The 23,739-nt window shown below is 43.8% G+C and overlaps 1 protein-coding gene across 5 annotated transcripts in view; it reads left to right on the forward strand.

Moving 5' to 3' along the window:
• Nucleotides 1-23,739, forward strand: part of PDE1C (phosphodiesterase 1C) — a 426,361-nt gene that overhangs the window by 130,946 nt on the left and 271,676 nt on the right. Inside the window, exon 1 of one of the 5 annotated variants that reach the window (XM_074945382.1) lies at nt 19,343-19,717. The exons of the other annotated variants lie outside the window; for them this stretch is intronic. Coding sequence (XP_074801483.1) covers nt 19,617-19,717 — 101 coding nt within the window. The 5' untranslated portion in view covers nt 19,343-19,616. Of the gene's footprint in view, nt 1-19,342; nt 19,718-23,739 lie in introns of those variants that run through there. 5 annotated transcript variants of the gene reach the window in all.

Here is a 23,739-nt window from a genome sequence, read left to right on the forward strand (position 1 = left end):
GCTGAAGCTGGAGGTCACTAGACTGTACTTTTCACTTGACTTCTCAGGCCCATCCCTTCTCCCTATCCCTCTCATCCTGTCAGACAGTCTCTCTCTCTGTTTGTTTGTTTGTTTGTTTATATAGCCCAAGTGTAAAAGATAGCTGCTGTGATATGTGGGGGTAATACTTCACTATGAAATAACCAGTTTTACCTGCATGCATTTTTACCTTGCTTTCAGAGTTAGCCAGTATTTGTCTTATTGCTGATAAGGGTTTCCTGACCTTTCCCCTACCACATATTCGCTTAGATTTTGGGGGATGTCCCTTGCCCCTTGTTTAGTAGGAAAAGCCTTCAGGGCTAGGGGAATCATGGTCTTTGATGAACAGATTCTGGAGTCCTTATCCCCTCCACACTTGCAGCAGGAGCAGCTGTTGTGGAGGAGGAAATAGCAGCTTATGCTGAAGAACTAGAGCTTTGTTGCCATCCTTCCCACACAAATATGGGCTCCCCAGTGGCAAAGATCCAAGTCAGTTGGCTCTGATCCCCTTTAGGTGTCAAGCTGAGTCGCCTTCAAAACAGATAGTAGACTAACTGCTTATTTTTTCCTTCAGGAGGAGTTAGGGGCAGTTCCAGGCTATGGGGGTGTGTTAGGGAAGGAGCCACAGCACTGGATCACTGAAGATTCTTGATGACAGCAGGAGGAAGCTGATGCAGCCTGCTTTGGACAGCAGTGATGATATGTGTTGTTGCCGTACGGGTGCTATTACCCATTTGCAAGGGTGCTAACATACTTGGTGTTGGTTTTATGACTTTAGGTGTTCAGAAAAATGTCTTAAAATTGACTAATTTAAAGTCCAGTTCTGGTCCCATGAGCAAAGCTTTGAATCAAAGGATTTTGTGTGAGAGAAATACTTTGTATGAGGCTAACGGAGGGGACTGAATCCCAGCTTTTCCCACCCCTCCACAACTCAGTAATGGGAGATGGTGCATCAGTGCTGCCTGCATTTGGACACCCTACTGCTTCCTTATAGGCCAGGCCTTTCCATGCAGAGGGCCGAATGTACTATTGCAGTCAATAGGGGAGATCTTCTGTTGTGTTCAGCTCCCTTTGCATCATTCAGGCAGGGCACAGGGAGTAGAAGCCACCTGCAAGTCCCTTGCACCAGTCTTGTGTAGAAGCTCAAGCCAGTTTAGTTAGCTGTGCTGGCTCCTATGCCTCCCTCCCTGCCACACTTAGTCCTGGGGCTGTGTCGTGGGCAGAGAGAGGGCTTGACACGAGTGTGCTGCTACCAGACCATTTCCTGAGGGCAAAAGATACGGCAGCCTCCCTGGCTGTGTTGGCTTCCCCCCCACCCCTCTTCTCCTGGGATTCCATGGGTGGTGGGCATGAGTGAGGGAAGCAAATGCTTGCAAAATGCTCTCCTCGGTCGTACAAAACAAAACTAGAGCCTACCCTGCTCTCCTTGGGGTTCACACAGCCTGGCAAAAATCAGGCAACGGAGCAATCGGAGTTGTTTTCTGACCTCCTCTGCAAAGCAGCAGGTGGCTGGCAAAGAAGCTGCTGAGCAGCTGCCCAGAGTGCTCCTAGCTCCAGTTCCGGGTTTACAATGACACCAGTAGCGCTAGGGTGCCGGGCCCATGCTCAGAAAGGGCCCCGGCCTGCTCTACTTGCACTGTGCTCTGACTCCACTGTCCGTACCCATAGGCAGGCCACGGGGGTGTGCACCTGGCATGGTCCTCACTGCACATGTGCAGAGTGATTCAGGACAACGAATCAGCAGCACGGATGGGACATTTTAAAAAAAAAGGGCCTGGCTGGAGTAGGGCTCCTCTCCGCCCCCTGGCTGGCCTCCAGTGCAGCTCTGGCTCCGAGCAGTCTCTGCTGCCCGCCAGTTGTGGGGCTTCACCTGCCTCCTCGGAGCCAAGCCACCTGGGACCGGTGTAGAATCCGGACCAGTCTCGGCCAGTTGTGGGAGGTGGGGGGACGACAGTGTGGGGGACTTGGTTGGGCCCCTCCATGCAAGTGGTTCCTGAGGGAGCCTGGCCCGGGCAGGTACTGTTCCTCCTCTGGCCTGGCTGATTGCACCACTCCCAAGGGGCCAGACCGGGGTGATTTCCCCACCCCGGAACCAGCACTGCTGGGTCAGCCCAACAGCCAGCACTGCTGGCTCCCAGCAGGTCCGATGAGTGCAGCTGGCGGGGCAGGGCATAGGGGAGTGGGTCTCTCGGGTGCCTGCGGGAGTGCTGGGCTGCGAGGGGGTGCTGGGCAGTGGGGAAGGTTTGTGTTTGGGGATGCTAGGCGGAGGGCGAGCTGTTGAGGGGGTGCTGGGTGGGGGTGGTGTGTATTGAGGTGCTGGGCAGTGGCGAGGGTCTGTGGGGTGCTGTGTAGTTGTGGTGGGGTTGTGGGGAAGGATGCTGGGCAGTGAGGGGTGGGGGAAGATCTGTGTGTTGGGGCGCTAGGGCGTGGGGGTTTTGGGTGGGTGCTGGGCAGTTGTGGTGGGGCTGTGGGGAGTGCTGGGTAGTTGTGGTGGGACTGTGGGCGGAGGGGTGCTGGGCAAGGGTGGTGGTATGCATGGTGCTGGGCATTTGTGGTGGGGGGCTCTCTGGGTGTGGGGGAAGCTGCGCATAGTGGGTCCGGGGGGCGCTGGGCACAGGGGCCTGGGGGAGGAGTCTCTGTGCAGGGGGGCACCAGGCATAGGGGTCTGTGGGGGGGTCTCTAGGCAGGGGACACTGGGCATAGGGAGTCGGCGGCTGTGTGCTGTGGCACAGGCCCGCCTCCGAGTGGAAAGGGCACACTGGCAGCATAGGGCCAGGCGGGCCAGTGTGCATCTGGTGGCTGCCAATTTGTAAATAGTGCCCTCGCACTGCGCTGGGCATAGTGGGGCCGCCCCACTATGGCATGCCTCATTGCCCCTGGCCGGCTCCTCACTCCAGGTTCTGACCTTCCCGTGCCATGCTCCATTGCCCCCATGGGGGCCCACAAATATGTTTGGCACTGGGCCCACAAAAGGTTAATCCGGCTCTGCCTAGCTCATATCAGAGCTACTGCAGGAGAAGCAGTGGAAAGCAGTTGGGGAAGTGGTTCCCCCTGCCTCTCACTACATATGATGGGTCTGATTCAAACACTTCAGTTTAGAAAGCACAGGTGGTTTTTTAATTGATAATAAAATGCAAATTTTCTTCTTAACATGGTTGCCCTCAAAGGCCATAAATTCATCGCCATGACTATAGTCTCTGCCAGTCCACAGTGTACTATTCTTCTCTTCACATGGTTATAATCTGGTGTATCTGAGAGGTTCCTCCATTCATGTTGCCCTGGAGAGAGATTCAGTGCATCATCACTCCTTGGTTGCAGAGGGGTGCCGAGGTATCTCTACTTCCTGTCACCCTGTTCTGTGGCAACATGCCAGCCACTCTTCTTCGTGATGATCCCCATGTGTATTTTGCATGTGGGTATGCATGTGCACTGTGTGCCTGAGTCCAGAAATTTTTAGTAAGTGATGTCCCTTGCTCCACATGTTCAGTTGTTCTTCTTATGCTCCAAATCAAGAATATAGAGGGCTGTGCGATTTGAGATGGAATCCTCTGTCTGTTTTGATCTTCCTTTACTGTGTTCTTATGAATACAATTTGTAAATAGTTTTTAATAGGTTAGTATTTTAGTGTTTTTATAGGTAGCATAGTTGGTTTAGTTCTCCCTGCCCCAGGGAGCTTCTCTCTCCAAATAGGGACTATGCCAAGAGTTCTGGGGTTCAAGAACTGTCTCCCCTGCCTCTGTTCCTTTTCCATCAGTGACAACCACCAGCACCCTTTTTTGCCTTGGGGAGTCTCATATCACCACCAAGTGCTGGTCCTTCCCTCCTCAAACTCATGAGGGATGAGTGCTCCATCTTCAGAAGCACCATGAAACTCCATTCAGATTCAGACTGGGGAGACCCCCCTGTACAATGGCCTCAGATGGTGAGTGATGGGGAGACCACCATCTGAGACCCCCCTGTACAATGGCCTCAGATGGTGAGTGATGCCCTTCTGAGCATGAGCTATGCAGTCAAAGCAAAAGTTCTTAAGCCTAAGAAACCCTCTCATGAGAGTAGGGGACATGAACATAGGCATTAGGACAGGTCTCCATACAGATATGTCTCTAAGAGAGAGGATCCCTCTTATCTCGGTCAAAGTTGGGTGAGTCCTTGTGTGTGGGTCCCAAAGACTAAGCTCTGCATAAGCCTTCTGTCTCAGAAGGAAAGGCATGAAGAAAGAAGGTCCTGACAGAATCATTTCTGGGTCTTCCCAAGAAACCTAATGAGTAGTACCTAGCAGTTCTGTCTGAGAGTTCAGTGCTAGGATCCATCTGATGGCTCCGACATTCTCCGTGCAGGAGAACACTAGACCTTCAGATGACCCGGATCCACCAGTATCTTCATCTGGAACTTGCCAGACACCAAGGAGGACTGAAGTCTTTACCTCATTGGAGGATATCTTCTCTCTGTCCAACCCACAATCTCCCTTGCTATCAGGTCCCGCTCTTCTTAGGGACATCTCTGCATCTGGGGAAACCACCTGGCGGGGAAGAGTATCCTTCCCTATTATGTCCACAACCTGGAATATACTCCCACCAGTACTGTTGGCACTGCTAGGAGAACAAGTCTATCATATCATGAAGTGAATCTCATACCCCAGATGAGGCTTCCCCCCAGGGGAAACAAACTCAGTCATAGACCAAGGAAGGTACTGGAACCATCTGCCTCCTTCCAAATATGGCTACCCAGGGAACTGCTGGTACCCAATACCTTGGGGCCCTCCTCCTGTGGATCCTTACTGGTCTTCCTGGGGTCTGTGGGATCTATACAGCAGGCACCATGGATACATGTGGGAATCACACTGACTCTCCTCTCCCTGCCAAAACCAACTGGCTCTGTCAGGATTTGTGGAGGAGGAGATTGAGCCAGATCCACCCGTTGTCCTGGGTATGTCATCCTCCTCACCGCATGAGGCAATTGCTCCATCATCCCTCTTCACACAATGACCACAAGCAGTTCTAGGAATTGTTGCAGTGGATGGCAACCAAGTTCCAGATACCTGTCAAAGAGCTCCACGACACACAACAGGACCTACTGGACATCTTCCAGCCCTATAGCTCTTTGAGGATAGGCATTACAGTCAACTAAGCCATTTTGGAACCTACCAGACCACTGCCTCTACTCTGAACAGAGCTGAGAAATTATATTTCATGACAGCTAAAGGGGCAGAGTTTTTATTCAATCATCTGGCACCAACTGCTTAGTGGTGCAAGCCGCTACAGAAAGGTCCACAGTGCAGAACTCCAAGACTGCCCCAACTGACAAAGGTGCTAAACACCTCAACCTTTTGGATAGGAAGGTATTCTCATCAGCCAGTCTCCAATTCAGAGTTGCTAACTGCCAGACATTGTTAGCAAAATAAGATTTCCTGGATTATGCCAAATTTGCAGACTTTAAAGACAGACTTCCCCAGGAAGACAAGGCCCAGTTCCAAGCCTTTATTGATGAAGGCAGGCTGGTGGCCAAGACATCACTTTAAGCAGCAGCGCAGACAGCCAAGACTGCCTCTAGAGCCAGAGTTGTAGTCATGAGACATGAGTCATGGCTGCCATCTTGAGGGTTCCCCAGGGAGAATAGCATCAAGGACCTTCCCTTTGATGAGTCTAACATCTTTAATGAGAAAACTGACTAGTCTTTATACAACCTACACAGTTTAAAAGACTCTAAGACAACCCTCTGCTTCTTGGGGATTTACATCCATGTCCAAAGAGGAAACATCACAAGCAACCCTATAGGCCCAGACCTTCTCCTCAGACATTCTATCATCAATGCCTATATGAACCCCCATGTAAGAAGCAAAGGGTTCAAAGACCCAGATATATGACAACTTCTACCTCCACCCATCTTCTCCAACCATCCAAAGTGCGAGGACCATTTACCAATATTGATGCCATGCCTCATTCCCCGCCCCCCCGAACCTTTGATGGCTGCCTTACCCACTTTGCTCTCAACTACAGACAAGTGGGTACTAGCCATCATCCCCCAAGGCTATGTAATAGAGTTTCTTACCTCCCCACCAAAAACCCCCTTCCCAGCTCCTGCTCAGGGACCACATTCATGAGATTCTTTGTCAAGAGTGTGACAGGATCAGGCCAGATGGCTACAGGAGAGTGATAGAAGGATACGTTGGACCTACTTAATCTGGGGCTCTTTCCCATGGGTAAGATAATGGACTGTTCCAGAAAAATTACGAAGTTACTAGAATCAATTAGGGCAGGCAGGCTAATCAGGGCACCTGGTTTAAAAAGGACCTCACTTCAGTTAGTGAGGTGCATGCAAGGAGCTGGGAGCAAGAGGTGCGCAAGGAGCTGAGAGTGAGAAGGCGTACTGCTGAAGGACTGAGGAGTACAAGCGTCATCAAGAGGAAGGTCCTGAGGTGAGGATAAAGAAGGTGTTGGAAGGAGGCCATGGGGAGGTAGCCCAGGGAGGTAGCTGTCACGCAGCTGTTACAGGAAACACCGTAGTCAGCTGCGATCCACAGGGCCCTGGGCTGGAACCCGGAGTAGAGGGCAGGCCCGGGTTCCCCTCACCCCCCCCAACTCCCTATATGATACAAGACAAGTTGACCTGGACTGTGGGTCCCAACAGAGGGGAAGATCCCTGGCCTGTCCCCCGACCCACTAGGTGGGTCAGCAGAGACTGCGGGGATTGTTCTCCTCCCTTTGCCCATACTGGCCAGTGATGAGGTTAGCTGAGTGAACGGCAAGTTTGAGCCACTAGCAAAAGTGGCCAAACTGATGGCTGCCATGAATCTCTAAGTCGAGCAAATCCACCAATAAGTGCAGGACCCACCAAGGCAGAGGAGGAACTTCGTCACAACAGGTAAATTCTCTTCTCCAGAAAGGCACCATAGAACGAGTGCAGCCTCCAATATCAGAGGAAGGGGCTCTACACCCTATATTTCTTTGTCCCCAAGAAATCTGGTGGATGGAGAAACTCTTACCCCATGCTAACTGAAAGTATTCATTCAAAAATTAAAATTCATCACACTGGCATCAATAATTTCGTCTCTGGAAGAGGGCATTTGGTTCATGGTCATCAGCATGAAAGATACTTACTTTTATATAGACATTCACCCACCCAACAGGTTTTTCCTCAGATTCCTCACTGGACAGGACCACTTCCAATTCAGAGTTCTTCTATTCAGGGTATTTGCAGCATCCAGGGACTTCACAAAAATCCTTTCAGTAGTGGCATCTTGGAGAGACAAAATGGTTTCACCATCTGTCCATATCTTGACAACCGGCTCTTGACTGACAGATCCAGCAGGGGAAATCCAGTTGGCGACAGCTTTCCTACTCCATCTTCTATCTTCCCTGGGATTCTGCATCAACTGTGAAAAGTCTACTTTGACGCCTACAAAGTCCATAGACTTCATATGAGCAACCCTGGACTCGACTATAGCAACAGACTATCTTTCCACTGAGAGATTCCACATCATGTATGATCTATTGCAACATAGTCACTCTCAGACCACAGTCAGGATTTACCTTATCCTCCTTGGCCACATCGCCTCATGTGCCCATATTACACCATTTACCAAGCTCCATCTCCACTGTCTATAAACCTGGCTTCAGAACATGTACTCACCAGAAAAAAGATAACATTGATATCAAAGTAACAATTGCAACCCAGGTTTTGGCCCCTCTCACCTAGTGGACAACTCTGTAGAAAGTTAGGGTGGGAATTCCTTTCTTCAGACTTACACCTGAGGCAACTATAGTCTCAGGCACCTCCTTATGGGGAACTCATGTGAACAATCACACTGCAGAAGGCACCTGGACTCCTTGGGAGGCCAGGAAGCACACTCACTTACTGGAATTAAGGGTGGTCCCTCATGCCTGCAACGCATTCCTCCCACTCATCTGACCCCACCATATCCAAGTAATGTTGAACAGTATGATGACTGTCTTCTATACAAACAAGCAGGGGTAGAACAGATCCCTCTCTCTATGTGTAAAGACAATTGACCTCTGGAACTGGTGTATATGATATCACATAACACTCTCAGCCATATACCTTCGAGGCCCATTAAACTCCCTAGCAGCCTGTCTCAGGAGACATTTTTCAACAGACCATGAATGGGAGATTCATGATTCTGTTCTCAATGAGATCTTCAACCAATGTGGAATACAATGCTGAGATCCCTTTGCCTCACAAGGGAACAGGAAAACTTCCCCTTTACTGCTCCAGAATGGCTCTGGGCCGAGGCCGATATCCTTTTGTTATCCTGGGCAGACTGCCTCAGATATGCCTTCCCTATCATCCTACTGATACCACAAGTCCTGCAAAAGATCTGCCATGACAAGGCTTGAGTCATCATCATGCACAACTGGTCCAGTCGGTTCTGGTTCTCAGAGCCCCTGAAGATTTAAATCTGTCCATCTCTTGACATCCTACCATTTCCAGATCTCCTGATGCCACATAATGGCATGATTAAGCATCCCAACTCAAGGCTCGGTGTTTGGATGGACATCAGAAGGAGAGTGCTCATGTTCAATCATGAGTCACTCCATCCTCAACCAGAGCAGGAAGGATTCTAGCAGGAAAAGTTTTTCAGCCAAATGGAAGTGTTTCTCCTGTTGATCACCACAATACCTGTTATCTCCAGAGTCCTCTGTTGTCCCTGTTATCCTAAATTGCCTACTTACCCTTAAGACATCTGGTGTCTCTATCAATTTCCTATGGGTCCATCTGGCAGCAAATTCTCCTATCGAGGACTGTACTATCTTCACTCATCCTGTGATTACTAGATTCCTGAAAGGACTTATTAGATCTGTGGTGAAGCCAGAACCGCAATGTAACTCAAGCTAATTCTTTCGGTTCTTATCAAGCCTCCCTTTGAACCATTAGCCACCTGTACTGTGTCCTGTCTCTTGGTGAAAGTTGCTGTCGTAGTCACCATTACAGAGATAAGATGGGTGAGGTAATATCTTTCACTGGACTGACTTCTTTTGGTGAGAAACAAGCTTTTGAGCTTACACGGAGCTCTTCTTTAGGTCCTGAGAAGCTTGAAAGCTTGTCTCTCTCACCAACAGAAGTTGGTCCAGTAAAAGGGATTACTTCCCCCGTCTTGTGTCTCTCTAATATCCTGGGACCAACACGGCTATAACAAAATAGTCACCATTACATCAGCCAGGAGGGTGGGCGAGCTTGGAGCAGACCCACCATATGCCACCTTTCATAAAGAGAAGGTCTGTCTTCTCCTCTACCCAAAATTCATCCCTAAAGTAATTTTGGAGTTTCATATTAATCAAACCATCCGCTTACCAGTATGTTCTCGTCTCTACACTATTTAACATTTTTGTTAATGACCTGGAAGAAAACATAAAATCATCACTAAAAAAGTTTGAAGTGGACACAAAAATTGCGGGCATGGTAAATAATGAAGAGGTCAGGTCACTGATTCAGAATGATCAGGATTGCTTGGTAAAACTGGGTGCAAGCAAACAATATGCTTTTTAATGTGGCTGAGTGTAAATGTATACTTCTAGGAGCAAAGAACATAGGCCATACTTTCAGGATGCGGGACTCAATCCTGAGAAGCAGGGACTCAGAAAAAGATTTGGGGGTTATGGTGGATAATCAGCTGAGCATGAGCTCCTAGTGTAGTGCTGTGGCCAAAAGAGCTAATGTGATCCTGGGATACATAAACTGGGGAATCTCGAGTACGAGTAAAGAGGTTATTTTAGCTCTGTATTTGGCACTGGTGTGACCACTGCTGGAATACTGTGTCCCATTCTGGTGTCTGCAATTCAAGAAGGATGTTGATAAACTGGAGCCACAGGGGCCAGAGAAGAGCCACAAGAATGATGAAAGGGTCAGAAAACATGCCTCATAGCGATATACTCAAGGGGTCAATCTATTTAGTTTAACAAAGAGAAGGTTAAGTGGTAACTTGATTTCAATCTGTAAGTACCTATATGGGAAACAAATATTTGATAATGGGTTCTTCAATGTAGCAGAGAAAGGTATAACCCAATCCAATGGCTGGAAGTTGAAGCTAGCTAAATTCAGGCTTTGGAAATAAGGTGTAAATTTTTAATAGTGAGAGTAATTAACCACTGGAACAATTTACCAAGGTTTGTGGTGAATTCTCCATCAGTGGTAATTTTTAAATCAAGATTGGATGCTTTTCTAAAACATTTGCTCTAGGAATTATTTTGGGGAAGTTCTCTGGCCTGTGTTATATAAGAGGTCAGAATAGATGATAACAGTGGTCCCTTCTGGCCATGGAATCTATGCATTTATAAATCAATATATGTGTATAAATATGTATGTCATGATATCTATGAATTTAATTTTTAACACCAGTGGAATAAGTAGATATCACCTACCCACTGCTGATATCAAGTATTGGTGTATTATAATACACAATTTTAATTATTATTGTTTGTTATTTGTATAACAAACATAGGATCAAGCAGAGTACATTTCTGGTGTAGGAGGCAGCATCAGTCTGTGTAATGATGAGTGATTTGGATGTACTGGTAACATGCAAACAGGCAAGGACAACCCCACCCCCACCCTTGAACAGTCTGAGCTGGACTTCATTTTGGGTAAGTTCAGATATTTGTCCAACTCTTTTGTCTGAAAAGTCTGTGAGAACAGTCTGTTTCATGAGACAGAGGATTTCTAGCTCTTCTGCTTCCAGCTGGAAATATTGCAAGAAAGCTATCCAAATATTTCAGAGCCTCAGAAAATAGATTGACTGGAACTTCATAGAGTGTTTGCTTAGGGAAAAAAATAAGCTAAAGCTCAGGGAGTTTTTTATTTAACTCTCCTCTCTAATGACAAGTACGTTTATTTAATTAATTCCATTTGTTTACCCCTTTAATTTCACCTACTTACGGTAATGATGCTTCATAGCACCGATTCCAACCATCCAGCGCCCCTCATTTTTCATTGTCTGAGGATTTTGAAAAGCTCCCTTTTCCCTAGCCATCAGCTCTCTATTATCTCTCCCTCCTTCCTTCTACTTCCATGAATAGTAAAATAATTTTTAAGCCTCCCTAAATAGGTTTTTCAAAGTGCTCTTCAGATTGACAGAGCTTTTTGTAATGCATCAAAGTGCCATTGCTGTGAATGAATCTGAATCTTCATTTATGAAGATCCTCATGGAGTTGATGCAGTGATGTGAGCTTATAATAACAATATAAGTGTCATCTTCTTGGACATTTTTAGTTTTTGATGAGTATCACAGTAGTTATGGGGATGAAGAAAGAGCTGAACAGAGACTTCTTCTAAATCTGGTTTCAGTGGTGTTGAGCAGGTGAGACATCAGAGCAGACCAGCCTTGATGAAACTACTACTCAGTGGTATTTGATAGACAACCTGTTGCTAGGGCTGATTGAAAATGGTCATCAAAACTGACTTTTGACCAAAAATTGAGTTTTTGATTAAACATGATTTTTCATAGGCATCTGCCTCTGCTGAAGATTTGGACTTTTCATTAAAAAACAAACAAACAAAATCACCAGAACACCTGGCAACTGAAAATTTTGATTCAGAAATATTGTAGTTCAGGTTGCTCACGCTCCCATTCCTATATGCTAGGTTCCCCAGCTGGTTGTCATTTCCCATAATGGGACTACACTAGGAATTCTCATGATGCATCACAGTGCCTCAAATAGAGAGGAAACCATGGTGCATCATGGGAGATGTCTAGCCACAGAGCCTAGCTCATAGAGGAGAATGGAGGCATGAGGCACTCAAACTACAATTCCCAGGAGGCACCAGAGTGGCATTTCTGAATCAACATTTTCAGTTTTAAACCAACAGTTTTTGGACAACATTTTTTTGGTCAAAAATTTTTGGCTTTTGATTTTTTTTTTTTTTTTTGCTGAAAAGCTGACATTTTCTGCAGTGGGAGAAATATGTTTTCAACTAGCTCTACCAGTTACATATTTGTTTTTTGCTTCACATCTTTATAAAGTCTCATGGGCTATGAAAGAGATGGTGGTACTTTAGCTTGAGTATTTTGCTGTCTCCTTACATGACAGAATGGAAATTGACCTTTTCTTAAAGCTCAGCTTTCACAGGGGTTATAATCCCATGGGTTCTGATGTCAGTGCAGGATAGTTAACAGGATAGTTTTTGCATTAGATGCAGGAATGGTTTTGGTAAATTCATCTAGTTTTAATAAACCCTTAGAATTTGGAATTACAATAGAGATTTGAGACCATAGGCCTGCATTATACCTGTGTAAATCCACTGAGGTCAGCTTCCATTCACATTGCTGTAACTGATAACTTTAATCAGGCCTCATTTCATGAGAGATGGTTCATCAGACATATGCTATCCATGATCTTCTTGCTTAAACTGTACCTGGGAGATCTGAACTATCATTTCAATTTTTTACTTTCAACAATGTTTAAAATTTCTGTGAAGGTTTTTTCTTCTTTTTTAAATTTTTTTTTCTTCCCGTGTTAGAGGCTGAATCGGGTGCAAATAATTCTGTTCACATGTCAGGTACCTTGTTTGGAGGCAGAAGCAAATGTACTGAATCACTCTGAGTCCTAATGCTGCATGTCACGCTTTCCTGAGTGACTGCATGTGTGTGCACGGGTACAGCGTAGTTGGTTGGAGCCTGTGCAGCACTGCAGCAACCATAGACATACCCGGCGGTGCACACACAACTGCTAGGACCCATAATATGCACCCTCCAAAGCCTTGCTGAAAATTTGGCATGTAGTGTACTTCAGAGTTCACATGAGGTTTTACTTGACTGAGCACTAATCCTTTCTGAAGGTGAATAAGAAACACCAGTAGGTTGATTTTTGCTGCATCTGCCAAATGGTGGTCAGACACTCCATATGAACTTAACCCGTTGGTGTAATTCTCCATCTTGTGGCTGAACTTCCTGTGTTTTTGCAACTTACATGCTGCCATGGACCCTAGCATGGAAATTGGACCCTCTTACGTCTCATGCACCATCTTGCCTCAGCGAGCTAAAGAAAGCTTCCCCTTTACTCAGCCCATAAGCATCATTCAGTTGAACATTACTCCTGCACACTGTAGATCAGTATGAAGATAAAGCAGGTTAGATGATACGTTAATGTTGGATTTTTTTAGAAAAGGTTCATAATGTTTACATTCATAATCATTGTCTTGGAATTTCCTACAAAGCTAAGCATATGCTATTTATATAGTGCAATCTGACAGGGTAACAGCTTACTTGAGAAAGCAAGCAAGAAGAAACACCAAACTTAAGCGCAAATAGTTGTAATAATATCTTTCAGTTAAGTGCACTCTGAAGTTTCCCCAAGTGATTTATAAACAGACAGATATTTTATATAGTAATTATACGACCCACCACTGAAACGCAGCTTCCCATTTGACACAACAGCGATTTAATTGTGCATAGGAACTCTTTAAAACAGAAGTGAAGAAGATTATTATATCTAAGGGAAAGTGCAGGAAGAGTTTAGATAGATTTTGCCCACCACCCCAGCATTGACACCTCTACTCTTGAGGAAAATTGCCATCAGATTTGAATAACCTCAAGAGGTTAATCCTCAGTTTTATGTCTCCTCTGAAAAACAGTGCCTCCAACAGCATATGCGTATGTTGGCCAGTACGTCTTAGAGAAAAGAGAGCAAACCTGCGGAATTATTAACACTACTGCTACCCGCAACACCTACGTTTTCCTTAGGTGTTCCATCTTGACCCCACTTCCTTCTGCCTCCCTTGTGAGACCTCGTGGATCATGGACAGCTCGTTGTTAATATAAGACTGGGGCTTGGACATACACAGTTCAGACCTGAATGAATGCTGAAGTGCCGAAAGATTAGAACTGAAGGTTTCTAATGCTTCACAATCATGCTTGCACCCTGAGAACTGAAACTCTGTAAATAAATAAATATTTTCACATTCCATTTCACTGTTTTTCCTTCTCATGCTAAGAAGTCCAATATAAACCATGCTTTTCTTCTGTTAGCTCTTTAGAAGAGTTTCCTTGCACCCCTTCCTTGCACCAACTACTGGCTGAGCCTACAGAAGCCTCACAGACGGAAGGTGCTCTTCCATGCACCACAATTACAAGATTACTATTAATAAATGTTCATGCTGCAGGGAAAAATTTTCATGTGGAAGCTGTCCCTCCCATTCACTGTGGCATAACATCCCTGTGGCAACTACAACAGTTGCTGAAGTAGTAAGAGGAAAAAAAACATTTAATGTATCTTTAGGTGTTGCTGATACAATTTAACATCAGGAAACATGAAGAGCCTGCATAATTTAACCAGCCAGCCTGTTCAGCTCACCAGCAATTGCTCCACAGACCACCAGTTATCTATGGATTGCAATTTGGGAACAACTGCTTTAGATTAATAGTAGAAAAGGTTCCACCTCCCATCCCCTGGAGCATTTCTGTGGCTAGCAGGAGTTTGTTTTAATTATTTCCTCCTCTGTAAAAAAGATGCAATTATACTTTTTGTGGACAAGTGTTTTATCTTGCACAAGCTTTGTATTTAATGGTTAACTCTTATTCATTCCATTATACAGATGTGCAAGCTGAGGCACACAGGTTAAGTGACTTGACCAAGGTTATAGAGGGTCCGATTATGTGACGTGCTAATCTCTTGCTGTGAGATATAAATACCTACATAGATAGAATGCACTGAACCCCTAATGGAATTAGAAGTTTTCCAGAGTAAGTAAGGATTCTGACTTCCAGTCCCCTGCTCACTGCAATTCAGTATTGCACTGGATTAGTAACTTTATATTTTCATATTATGGGGGGGAGGGATAAGCTACCATATTATATTTAGGTGATTGTTTTGTTTTTTTAAGGTATGCACAGAAAAAGTATTCTTTGTTTTATAATCATGTAGGGTCTATTTTTCCTAGGATTCCTCTGTACTTGAGCTACTGTACAAAACACTAACCAAGGAGGGATAATACAAACTGATAATGCTAGATTCTCCTCCTAGTAGCTTTATTTACTTTAACTGAGTTGTGCTGCTCTCTACAGTCACACCAGGGGCCTGCTCCCTGATCCCAAGTTACATGCTACTGCACTAAATCAAATGGGGCAGGAAACCACCTTACCAGCTGCTGCATCTTCAGTGACGCTGCCCTGCTCACCACCTCTGTGTCAAGCAGATAAACTTGTGGCTTTGATCTCAACTTCCTTCAGCTACATGTCTCAAATGCAGAAGTGTTTCTTACTGGCAAGAGCAGCATCCTCGAACAGATTCCCAGCTCCTCTCGGTCTTTTGTCTCAGACCTTCCATTGCCCCCCACAGCCTGTAATGCTGGCATCACTTGTGACACTGTACTTTTCCTCCCCCATCTCCGGTATCTGCATATCACATCTCTGTACCATTGCCTTTAGGTACCTTTGCTTTAATTCTTCCTCTGCTGAAATTCTCATCTCTGCCTTCTCTATTTCTTATCATGGTTCTTGCAGTTCCATATCAATCTAATCCTCAATTCCCTTCATACTGAAAACCTCATTTGACTTCAGTGGGATTTTTGCCTTGGAAAGGATGTCTCATTTGGACCCTACAGCTGCCCCAACTCCTAGCTTTTGTACTCTTAATATTATTATTGCAATAGAACCCAAATGTGTTTGGTGTGATACAGCCGTGTAGGAAGACACAGTGCCTACACTAAACAGTTTATAATCTTAAAGATCCCCAAAGATTAAAAATGTACTGAAATAATACCCCATTGGCCCCATTATCCAGCATTCTAGCCACTGAGGTGCAAGGCAGCCGAAAATTCAAAGCAACCCAATCTTACCATTCACAATAGGATCCAATTCAAAATTACCCTAGTTTTTAACCTGCGTGGACATGCCCCAGCCAGCTACATAGGCCTCATGTCTCTTTCTACTCTTCCCTGCTTTCTCTATTTGTCTCACAGGCTGTGGAGCGAGTGGGGGCACCACCTGAGCAGTGGTGTGACACCTTGTGCCAGGTTGCAACACCACTCACTCAAATTTGGAGGGGGTGGGTGTAGGAGCTCACAGGCCAGGGGGGTCATTGTGCTGGTGGTGGGGAAGCAATCTGAGAGGCAAGGAGGGTTGGCGGGGGGGAGGGGCAAATCTATGGGATCTCCAACTTTAAATGGTACTCTACAGCCTTTGATTTGTCTAGTATCTTCCTTCTGTATGTCTCTCCTCAAAATCTGGCCCTCATGCTTCTGTGCAGCTCTTGCCATCTGGAGCAACATTCCTATACCTCTCTGCTGTATCTCACTCCACATAATTTTAAATCTCAGCTGAGAACAATATTTTTTTGCTTTCTCCCTGACCTACCTCTTTCTCTGTTCCTCTGCTGTTGTTCATATCTCTACTATAATGTGATTTAGGATACCATTTATATGGGAAATAATTAAATGTCAAAGTAGATGCTCTGTAGGTTCCTTTAGAAATTTTTCTGACCTGTCTTGTACCTGAGGTAGATGTATAAGATCCCTTAGCCACACACCTTATTGTACCATGTTATTACTCTTATGATGTAAGTTTTGATGTATGTATATATTATTCCTAAATTGAAGTTGATATTCCTGTTACTTAAAGAAAAATACTTCTCTGTAGGGTGGATGGTTGATGGCACCATGGTAATGCTTCACTGTTCCGGTGATGATACTTTGTAGTAAATGGAACTTAACAGAAAGGGTTCTTCTATAAAGATGAAGTGAGCAAATATAACCCTAAAGCTCTTTCAATAAAATGAAAAGTAATTTTAAAAAAGCTTAAAGTACAGAAAGCTGTGGGGACAGGGACTTTTGGTCTGCCAAGTGTCTTAGGAAATGATACTGTAGACTACATGCCCCCAGATACTTTTGTCTATGCAAGTTTAAGTCCCTATGCCAGCACTTGTCTTTGTGTCTGTAAAGCCTTAGGAGCCAGCACCTGGGAGACCTGTGCAAATAGGATTCTTATAGCAAACTGTGAATGTGTCTGCTATTTGAGCACCAAAATGTATAAATGGTTGCCTTAAATTATGCACTCTGCACTTTGAAATTAAATCTACAAGGGGCCCAATTTTCAAATGTACAGCACACACACTGGGCAGGTGATGGGTAAAAGAAAGTAGTAACAATATGTACTTCCACCTTTTCATGTTTTCTGTATGTATAAATATCTTCTTACTATATGTTCCATTCTATGCATCCGATGAAGTGGGCTGTAGCCCACTAAAGCTTACGCTCAAATAAATTTGTTAGTCTCTAAGGTGCCACAAGTACTCCTGTTCTTTTTAATGTGTAGCACTGTTTACCAGCAAATCTTAATGTTTACAAAGGAAGCTGGCATCATTAAGCCCATTTTACAGATGGGGAAACTGAAGCATGGGGCGGAGAAGTGACTTGCCCAAGATCACCCATTAGGCCAGAGGCAGAACAGGGAAAAGAACCAAAGTCTGAGTCCCAATCCTGTGCTCTGTCCACTAGATCATGCTGAGTTCATGTAGTTAAAACTCAAATAAGACAAAGGCTTGCAATTAATTTACTTGGATTTATTTCTAGAGAGCAGAGCTCAGTGTTTGGGGAGGAGAGGAAGAATCTCATTGTATTTAAAATTACACTATCATATTTTTGCTATTTTGGCAGAAAGCAAAACATTTTGTGGTTTCATCTCAAACCTTCTTATTTATTTATTTATTTATTTAAACTTGTGAAAAATGCCCTTTACCTTAGTGAATGTTCTACTTCAGTATTCCTAAATATGAAAAGCAGTCTTAAATATATGGATGTGGGACATGCAATTTGCAAAATTAATAGCAAAACAAATCAAATTCATACCATGAATCATGCACCCTACAGACCCCTACAACTATGCTGAATTCCACTGACTCCACTGAGACTCCATATAAGTGTAAGAATCTGTCCTTTCATATCAGACAACAGGATATGGGCCCAGGAAGGAAAGCCAAATGTTACTCTGCTCAGATGGGGTTTGATGGAAGACAGTGGAACTAGTTGCATGACAAGGAAGGGCTACTGATGTGAATAAGAGTTTTTAGAATTGGGATCATTAGTGAATAGATCATGTTTCATGCCACAAATTACTTAGTGTAAACTGATAGATTTGTACAGCTGTAATAGAGAGGCATAATGAGCAAACAGATTTTCAGAGGTTGCTTTTTCACCCACTGCAGGGTTTGTTTCTCAAAGGACACCAGATAGCGGCTGCAATATGTGACAGAACATGCTGAATCTGATGGTGCAGTTTTAAAAATAATTTTCACCCCACTCCAGTGTTTTCAGCTGCACATGTCAAATAAACAGAATGAAAAATGCAAACATAGATACATTGGTGGAGACTTCAGAACTGGCTAATATTGCTCCTCTTGGTGAAAGTTAGAATAGTTACTATTTGGATTATGATAAGGTTATTTTGGATCATCCTTGTTCTGAAGGGAAACACATGGGGGGCAAACTGCAAAAAGAAATGGGCCAGTTCTGCAATTGAGCAGTGCCAGTGGACCCTCTACACCCACCTGGGGCCAGCCCCAATCTGATTGCAGAATTGGGGCCTTAATCTCTCAGAAATAATCCTCTTAAACTTGACCTGTAGGTTCTGTTCTAGTGCGTAAGTATTAAAAATATTGTTGTTTATGTACAAGTATTATTTATTGTTGCTTACAATACCGGAGCGGAGATGTATGTTCATTATTAATGTTTGCACTGGACTTGATATATCTTCAGCAAAGGAATTACCTTTTCCTCTGGTTTTGGTGCTTGGTCACTGGCTTTATTTATTTATTTTTCAATTAATTTTTCCCAAGTTGAAGCCCTGCTGCGTATTCTCCCTATTGCTCACTCATGAAAGCCCGCTGGCTGCACTCAGAAGTGAGTTGTGCAATTCACTTCCTTTAATTTTCATTCCCTTTTCATTACAGCCAACCTTTCTCCAGCTGACTGTTCTCTCACTCTGGTGCCTGTGTGTGTGTGTGTGACAGAGAGAGAGAAGCGAGAAACGTTGCCTGGGCTATGCTGACAGACGACTTTTTCCTCAGTTGTCAGTTTTCTTGTCTGTCAGCAGAGCTGCTGGTAAGTGGAAGAAAACAAGGGAGGGGACAAGAATGAAATGAAAGAGAAGGACAGGGAGGACCGGTACTGGAGGGAATGAGGGCTGCCTTTCACAGCACGGTGGAGTGAGGACACACAGGGTCCAGCGAATAGGGAAGCAGAGAATCGGGAACTGTACAACTGCCAATACTCCCCAGTCTTTCATCAGACAGCTCAATTGTCAGCAAGGGTTCCTCCGCCCCTCCTTGATAAGATTGTTCAGCTGGCATTACTGATTGTATCCTTGGCTTATTGTAAAAAATCTGTGATGGCTTTCAATCTGGAGATCAGCCTCTAATCCCCTCCATCAGACTTAGGACCATGGCATGTTGCCACAGCTACTCTCAGTGTACACCTGGAGTTCTTGCTGTCTACACACACTTACTCTAATCGAAGGGAGAGGTGTATGTGTGTGTGGGGGAAGTGTTTGTAAAAATGCTTGCTGCTCCTGGTCAGTGTTAAAGGTGGAGTGTGTGCATGTGTCGGGGGTGGTGTCCATACTCTCTGAGCTTTAACCAAAGTGATAACCTACAGCTATGGAGTCACCAACTAAGGAAATTGAAGAATTTGAGAGTAACTCTCTGAAATATCTACAGCCGGAACAAATCGAGAAAATCTGGCTTCGTCTGCGAGGATTGTAAGTAATACTCTTTCTTATCCCTTTTCCTTCTCTCTATTTCTTTCCAGTGTTGTAAAATAATTATTGTAACACTTTATTGTTCGGTTTCAGAGTAGCAGCCGTGTTAGTCTGTATTTGCAAAAAGTAAAGGAGTACTTGTGGCACCTTAGAGACTAATACATTTATTTGAGCATAAGCTTTCATGAGCTACAGCTCACTTCATCGGATGCCATTGAATGCATCCGATGAAGTGAGCTGTAGCTCACGAAAGCTTATGCTGAAATACACTTGTTAGTCTCTAAAGTGCCACAAGTACTCCTTTACTTTATTGTTCATTTCTTTTGTGTACCTTTAAAATAACCCAAGAGTTTCCACACCTGCTCTCTGAAAATACAGTGACTTGCACTTACTTATCACAAAAGAGCAGTTTGCTTCCTTAAATGAGCTGAACTTGCTTGCTACAGAACTAACGTTTCCCAGTGAGGGTGCTGAAATGTCATTAGAAGAGGCATTGTAACATTAAAACATTATAACAGTTACCAAGGTATAAATTATTTTGCTTGCTATAGTAGAACAGCTTCAGTATACACAAAGTGACACTTAATTCAAAGCCTAGGTATTTTTAAGGTTGTTGATAGACATAGCTAGATTAAGAAGACATTCTTTTTGCTGTTTGTACACCAGTCCCAGAACTAAAGTGGTTAATATAAACAAAATGGGGAAGAAGGCGCAGTTTGAAAACATTTCTAGTTGCGGTTATAATGGCAGGAAATCCATGTTCTTTTATTAACAGTCATACACGTGGGTCAGATTGTGTTTATTAATTTATACATCTGTGTTAAGCACAACTTTGCCACATAGAGATTAACTCGTGCCTTCTTCACAGAAAAGGTATGTTCGCTAAAGGAAGGTGCTGTGATGGATCAGACGTAAAATTAGACAGTCCAGAGTGGTTATATAGACAGGATCTTTCATCCTTCTTGTACGTATTAAAGCGCATACCGCTTACTTGCTCCTCAGTTTCTGATGAAGCCTAGAAAACGGTACTATAATAGGCTGCATCTGTCCAGATGTTCAGAACTGATTTTCTTTTCATCCTCACGTGTTGGAATTATAAAATTTCTTCCCTCTGAGGAGAGGGCCAAAGAAACATATATAACGTAGGCTAACAACCAAAAACTTAAGAGTCCAAGTTAAATTTGAGTTGCTTTTTAGCAATATTTTATCTGTGCAATGATGTCATATTTTATAAATAACATCCAGTACTTCTGTAAGTTTTAATGGCTTAAAAGTCATACATGAATATGTATTTCTCTCAAGGCTTCACTCAAGAAAGCCTGTTTTATGAAGAAGCTTAATCAAACTAGATGACAGCTGTCTCATAACCATTCCAAATAGAACAGCTATACAGAACCAAACCTCTCATTTTCAAGTCTCTGCACCATGTTGTATAATTACTAGTTCATGAATTTATGGCTAAATGTAATAATAGCTGCATTCTGATTCAGACTACACCTGTTGTTCAAATCTGTGCCTAAATATTCCATAGCATTGTTGTTCAATAGAAGTCTGACACAGATTCTAATCTCATTTTACACCCTTGCAAATTGGGTACCTGCACTGACATCAAAGAAGTTATCCCAGATGCACAATGATCAGAATCAGGCTGTGTTATGTACGTTACGCGCATTGTGCTAGTATACTTTCCTTGTGTGTGCATAAGTACTGAATACTGTGTGTCCACAAAAAAACACTTTTATCTTGTGAGTTTCATGATCTCTCTTCCTGTAGGAAACAATGTATTGTAAGATAGCCTTCCTTGATTTTCTGTAAAGTGTCTCACTGTAGGACAAAACATTTCAGCTTTCCAACTGTGTTACTCTGATTAAGACTTCAGAAGTGTTTCCATTTCCTTTTGTCATGTTCGAGAGTTTAGCATGCGAAAAAAAATTGTCACATACTGTTTCACACCAGAAGTGTTCTCGTTTTTTCCATATGTGTGGGGGTAATTTTCAAAGCAAAGATGTGGCTATTTTATATATTTTACAACTATACAAGGGCTTTCATCTCAAGAGATCGAACAGCACTTTATAAACCATATACTGTGATAAATGTAGGAATCCATTCTTCCACCTCTGGGATGCAGACAGCCTTATAATGCTGGAGCTTTTTCATAGACACAGAAACTCTGCAAAACAAAGTAAGGCAGAACGTGAAACAGAATACTGCCAGTTGAAACTGCCCTAGGAATTTTAGGTTGGCACAGTGTAATTACCCAAATTGGGAATTTGATCATGACGCTTCTCATATGAAAAGGGCAATGGGATCACTAATGATCACAGGTGCTCAGGGTTCAGTTTTACATCTCAGTCTCATTGGAAAGACAGCACCTGCAGCAACTCAGTACCCCCTAATACCATATGGAGTATCTACTCAGTAGTGACTCAGTGGGCAGACCAACATACTGAATCACCACCTAGATTTTCCTGGGAAGTCTGACTAAATACTAACCATATCTGAGCCTGCTTAGCTTTGACAAGATCAGAGCCTAAGGTGGCATGGGGCTGGTACACTCTATTTTAAATTAATTGGTTTTAGACCACTGTATCTTAGAATAGTCTCTGCTTAAATAAGGAGCAAATCCTGACCCTGGTGAGGGTCCCTGTGGACCGCATTTAGTGCAGTTCTACTGTGCAAGATAGGGAGGCTTTGTGAGAGTTGTGCACACTGCCAGGAAGGTGTCGAGAACTCTGAGATAGTGTTTAAGGGGCAGGTTAGGAGGGTTTGGGATTAGGGAATTTGCTGCAGTTTGAATTATTTGGTCTTCTGCTCTATGGGCAAATGGCAGGTAAGAGCCAACCAGCATGCTGAACTCTCCCATGTGGCATGAGAAACTTTTCCTTGTCCTTATCTCTAAGTATCTGCTGAATGTTCAGCCCAACTACTAGGCCAAAGCAATGGCATGAGGATTTGGTCTTTAGTCAATGTACAGTCTAAATCCCTTCACCATTAACATTTGAAAATGGGCATATGCACTAACACTTCTCTCAATGTTATTTAATTGGCATCTACATATTAACATTCTAAGGTTCCTCACAGCAAATTTGTGTAATGTGAAGGAATATTGAGTCAATGGAGCCATAATACTCTCTCAGGTAGAAGACTGCAAAAAATTGCCTCACTGAGGCAATAAATTATATCTTGCAAACTGTTAATGTATCTCTGATTAGAGATCTACATTGTAAACAATGACTGTTTTATAACTTACCTAAATACCTATTCATTTGCTGGATTTATCACAGCTGGAAAAGAGGCCTGTGTGCATTGGTTTAATACATGTTTTAAAAAGTCTGGTAATAGGCTATTACCTGTGATGAGGTACTGTCAGAGCTGTGTGAAATTCAATTTTTGTCTTGCTGGATTTTCACACCTGAAAAGCTTGCCCTTTTACCTTGTTTTCCACCTCCAAAATGTCAGTTCAGAGATTTCAGATTTTCCCCTTTAAAAGCCTGCATCAGCAAAATTGTTATGTTTCTGATGTGTCAACAACCATCACTTGAAAATGGGCTCATCTTCACTGGAAACAGTTCTTCCAGTTTTGTTTCAAAAATAAACGAAACAAAAAGCGTGTGTCCCAGCAAAGTGTGTTTTCACAGAAGTAGACCCATTTTTGAGTCTCTGGCATAATGAAAAAAGGTGAATTGAACTGTGAGCAGCTCTGGATTTCTTTATGAATGGCACTTGCAGTCACTACAGTCCCATTCATCCCAACATCCACATGTAGAGAATGTCCATTGTATGTGGCTCTTGTCCTTCCCCCATGGAAAAGCAAGTCAGCAACCACTGTGGCATCACCCCTGCAGTTCTTGGACCTACAGAGAGCTCTCCGCAGGTCTGGAGGTCTATGCTTGGGAAAGCATGAAGGATAAGGGGGTGCAGGGGGAGCTTAAGGGAATGTTCTTTTTTTTTTTTTAAAGCATGGGGGAACTGGTGAGGTGAACACAATGAGCCTCTGGGCTAAGTGGAATCCTAGAAAGTAG

The sequence above is a fragment of the Natator depressus genome, chromosome 2 (genome assembly GCF_965152275.1).
Source record: "Natator depressus isolate rNatDep1 chromosome 2, rNatDep2.hap1, whole genome shotgun sequence".
In the NCBI taxonomy this organism is placed as follows: Eukaryota; Metazoa; Chordata; order Testudines; family Cheloniidae; genus Natator; species Natator depressus.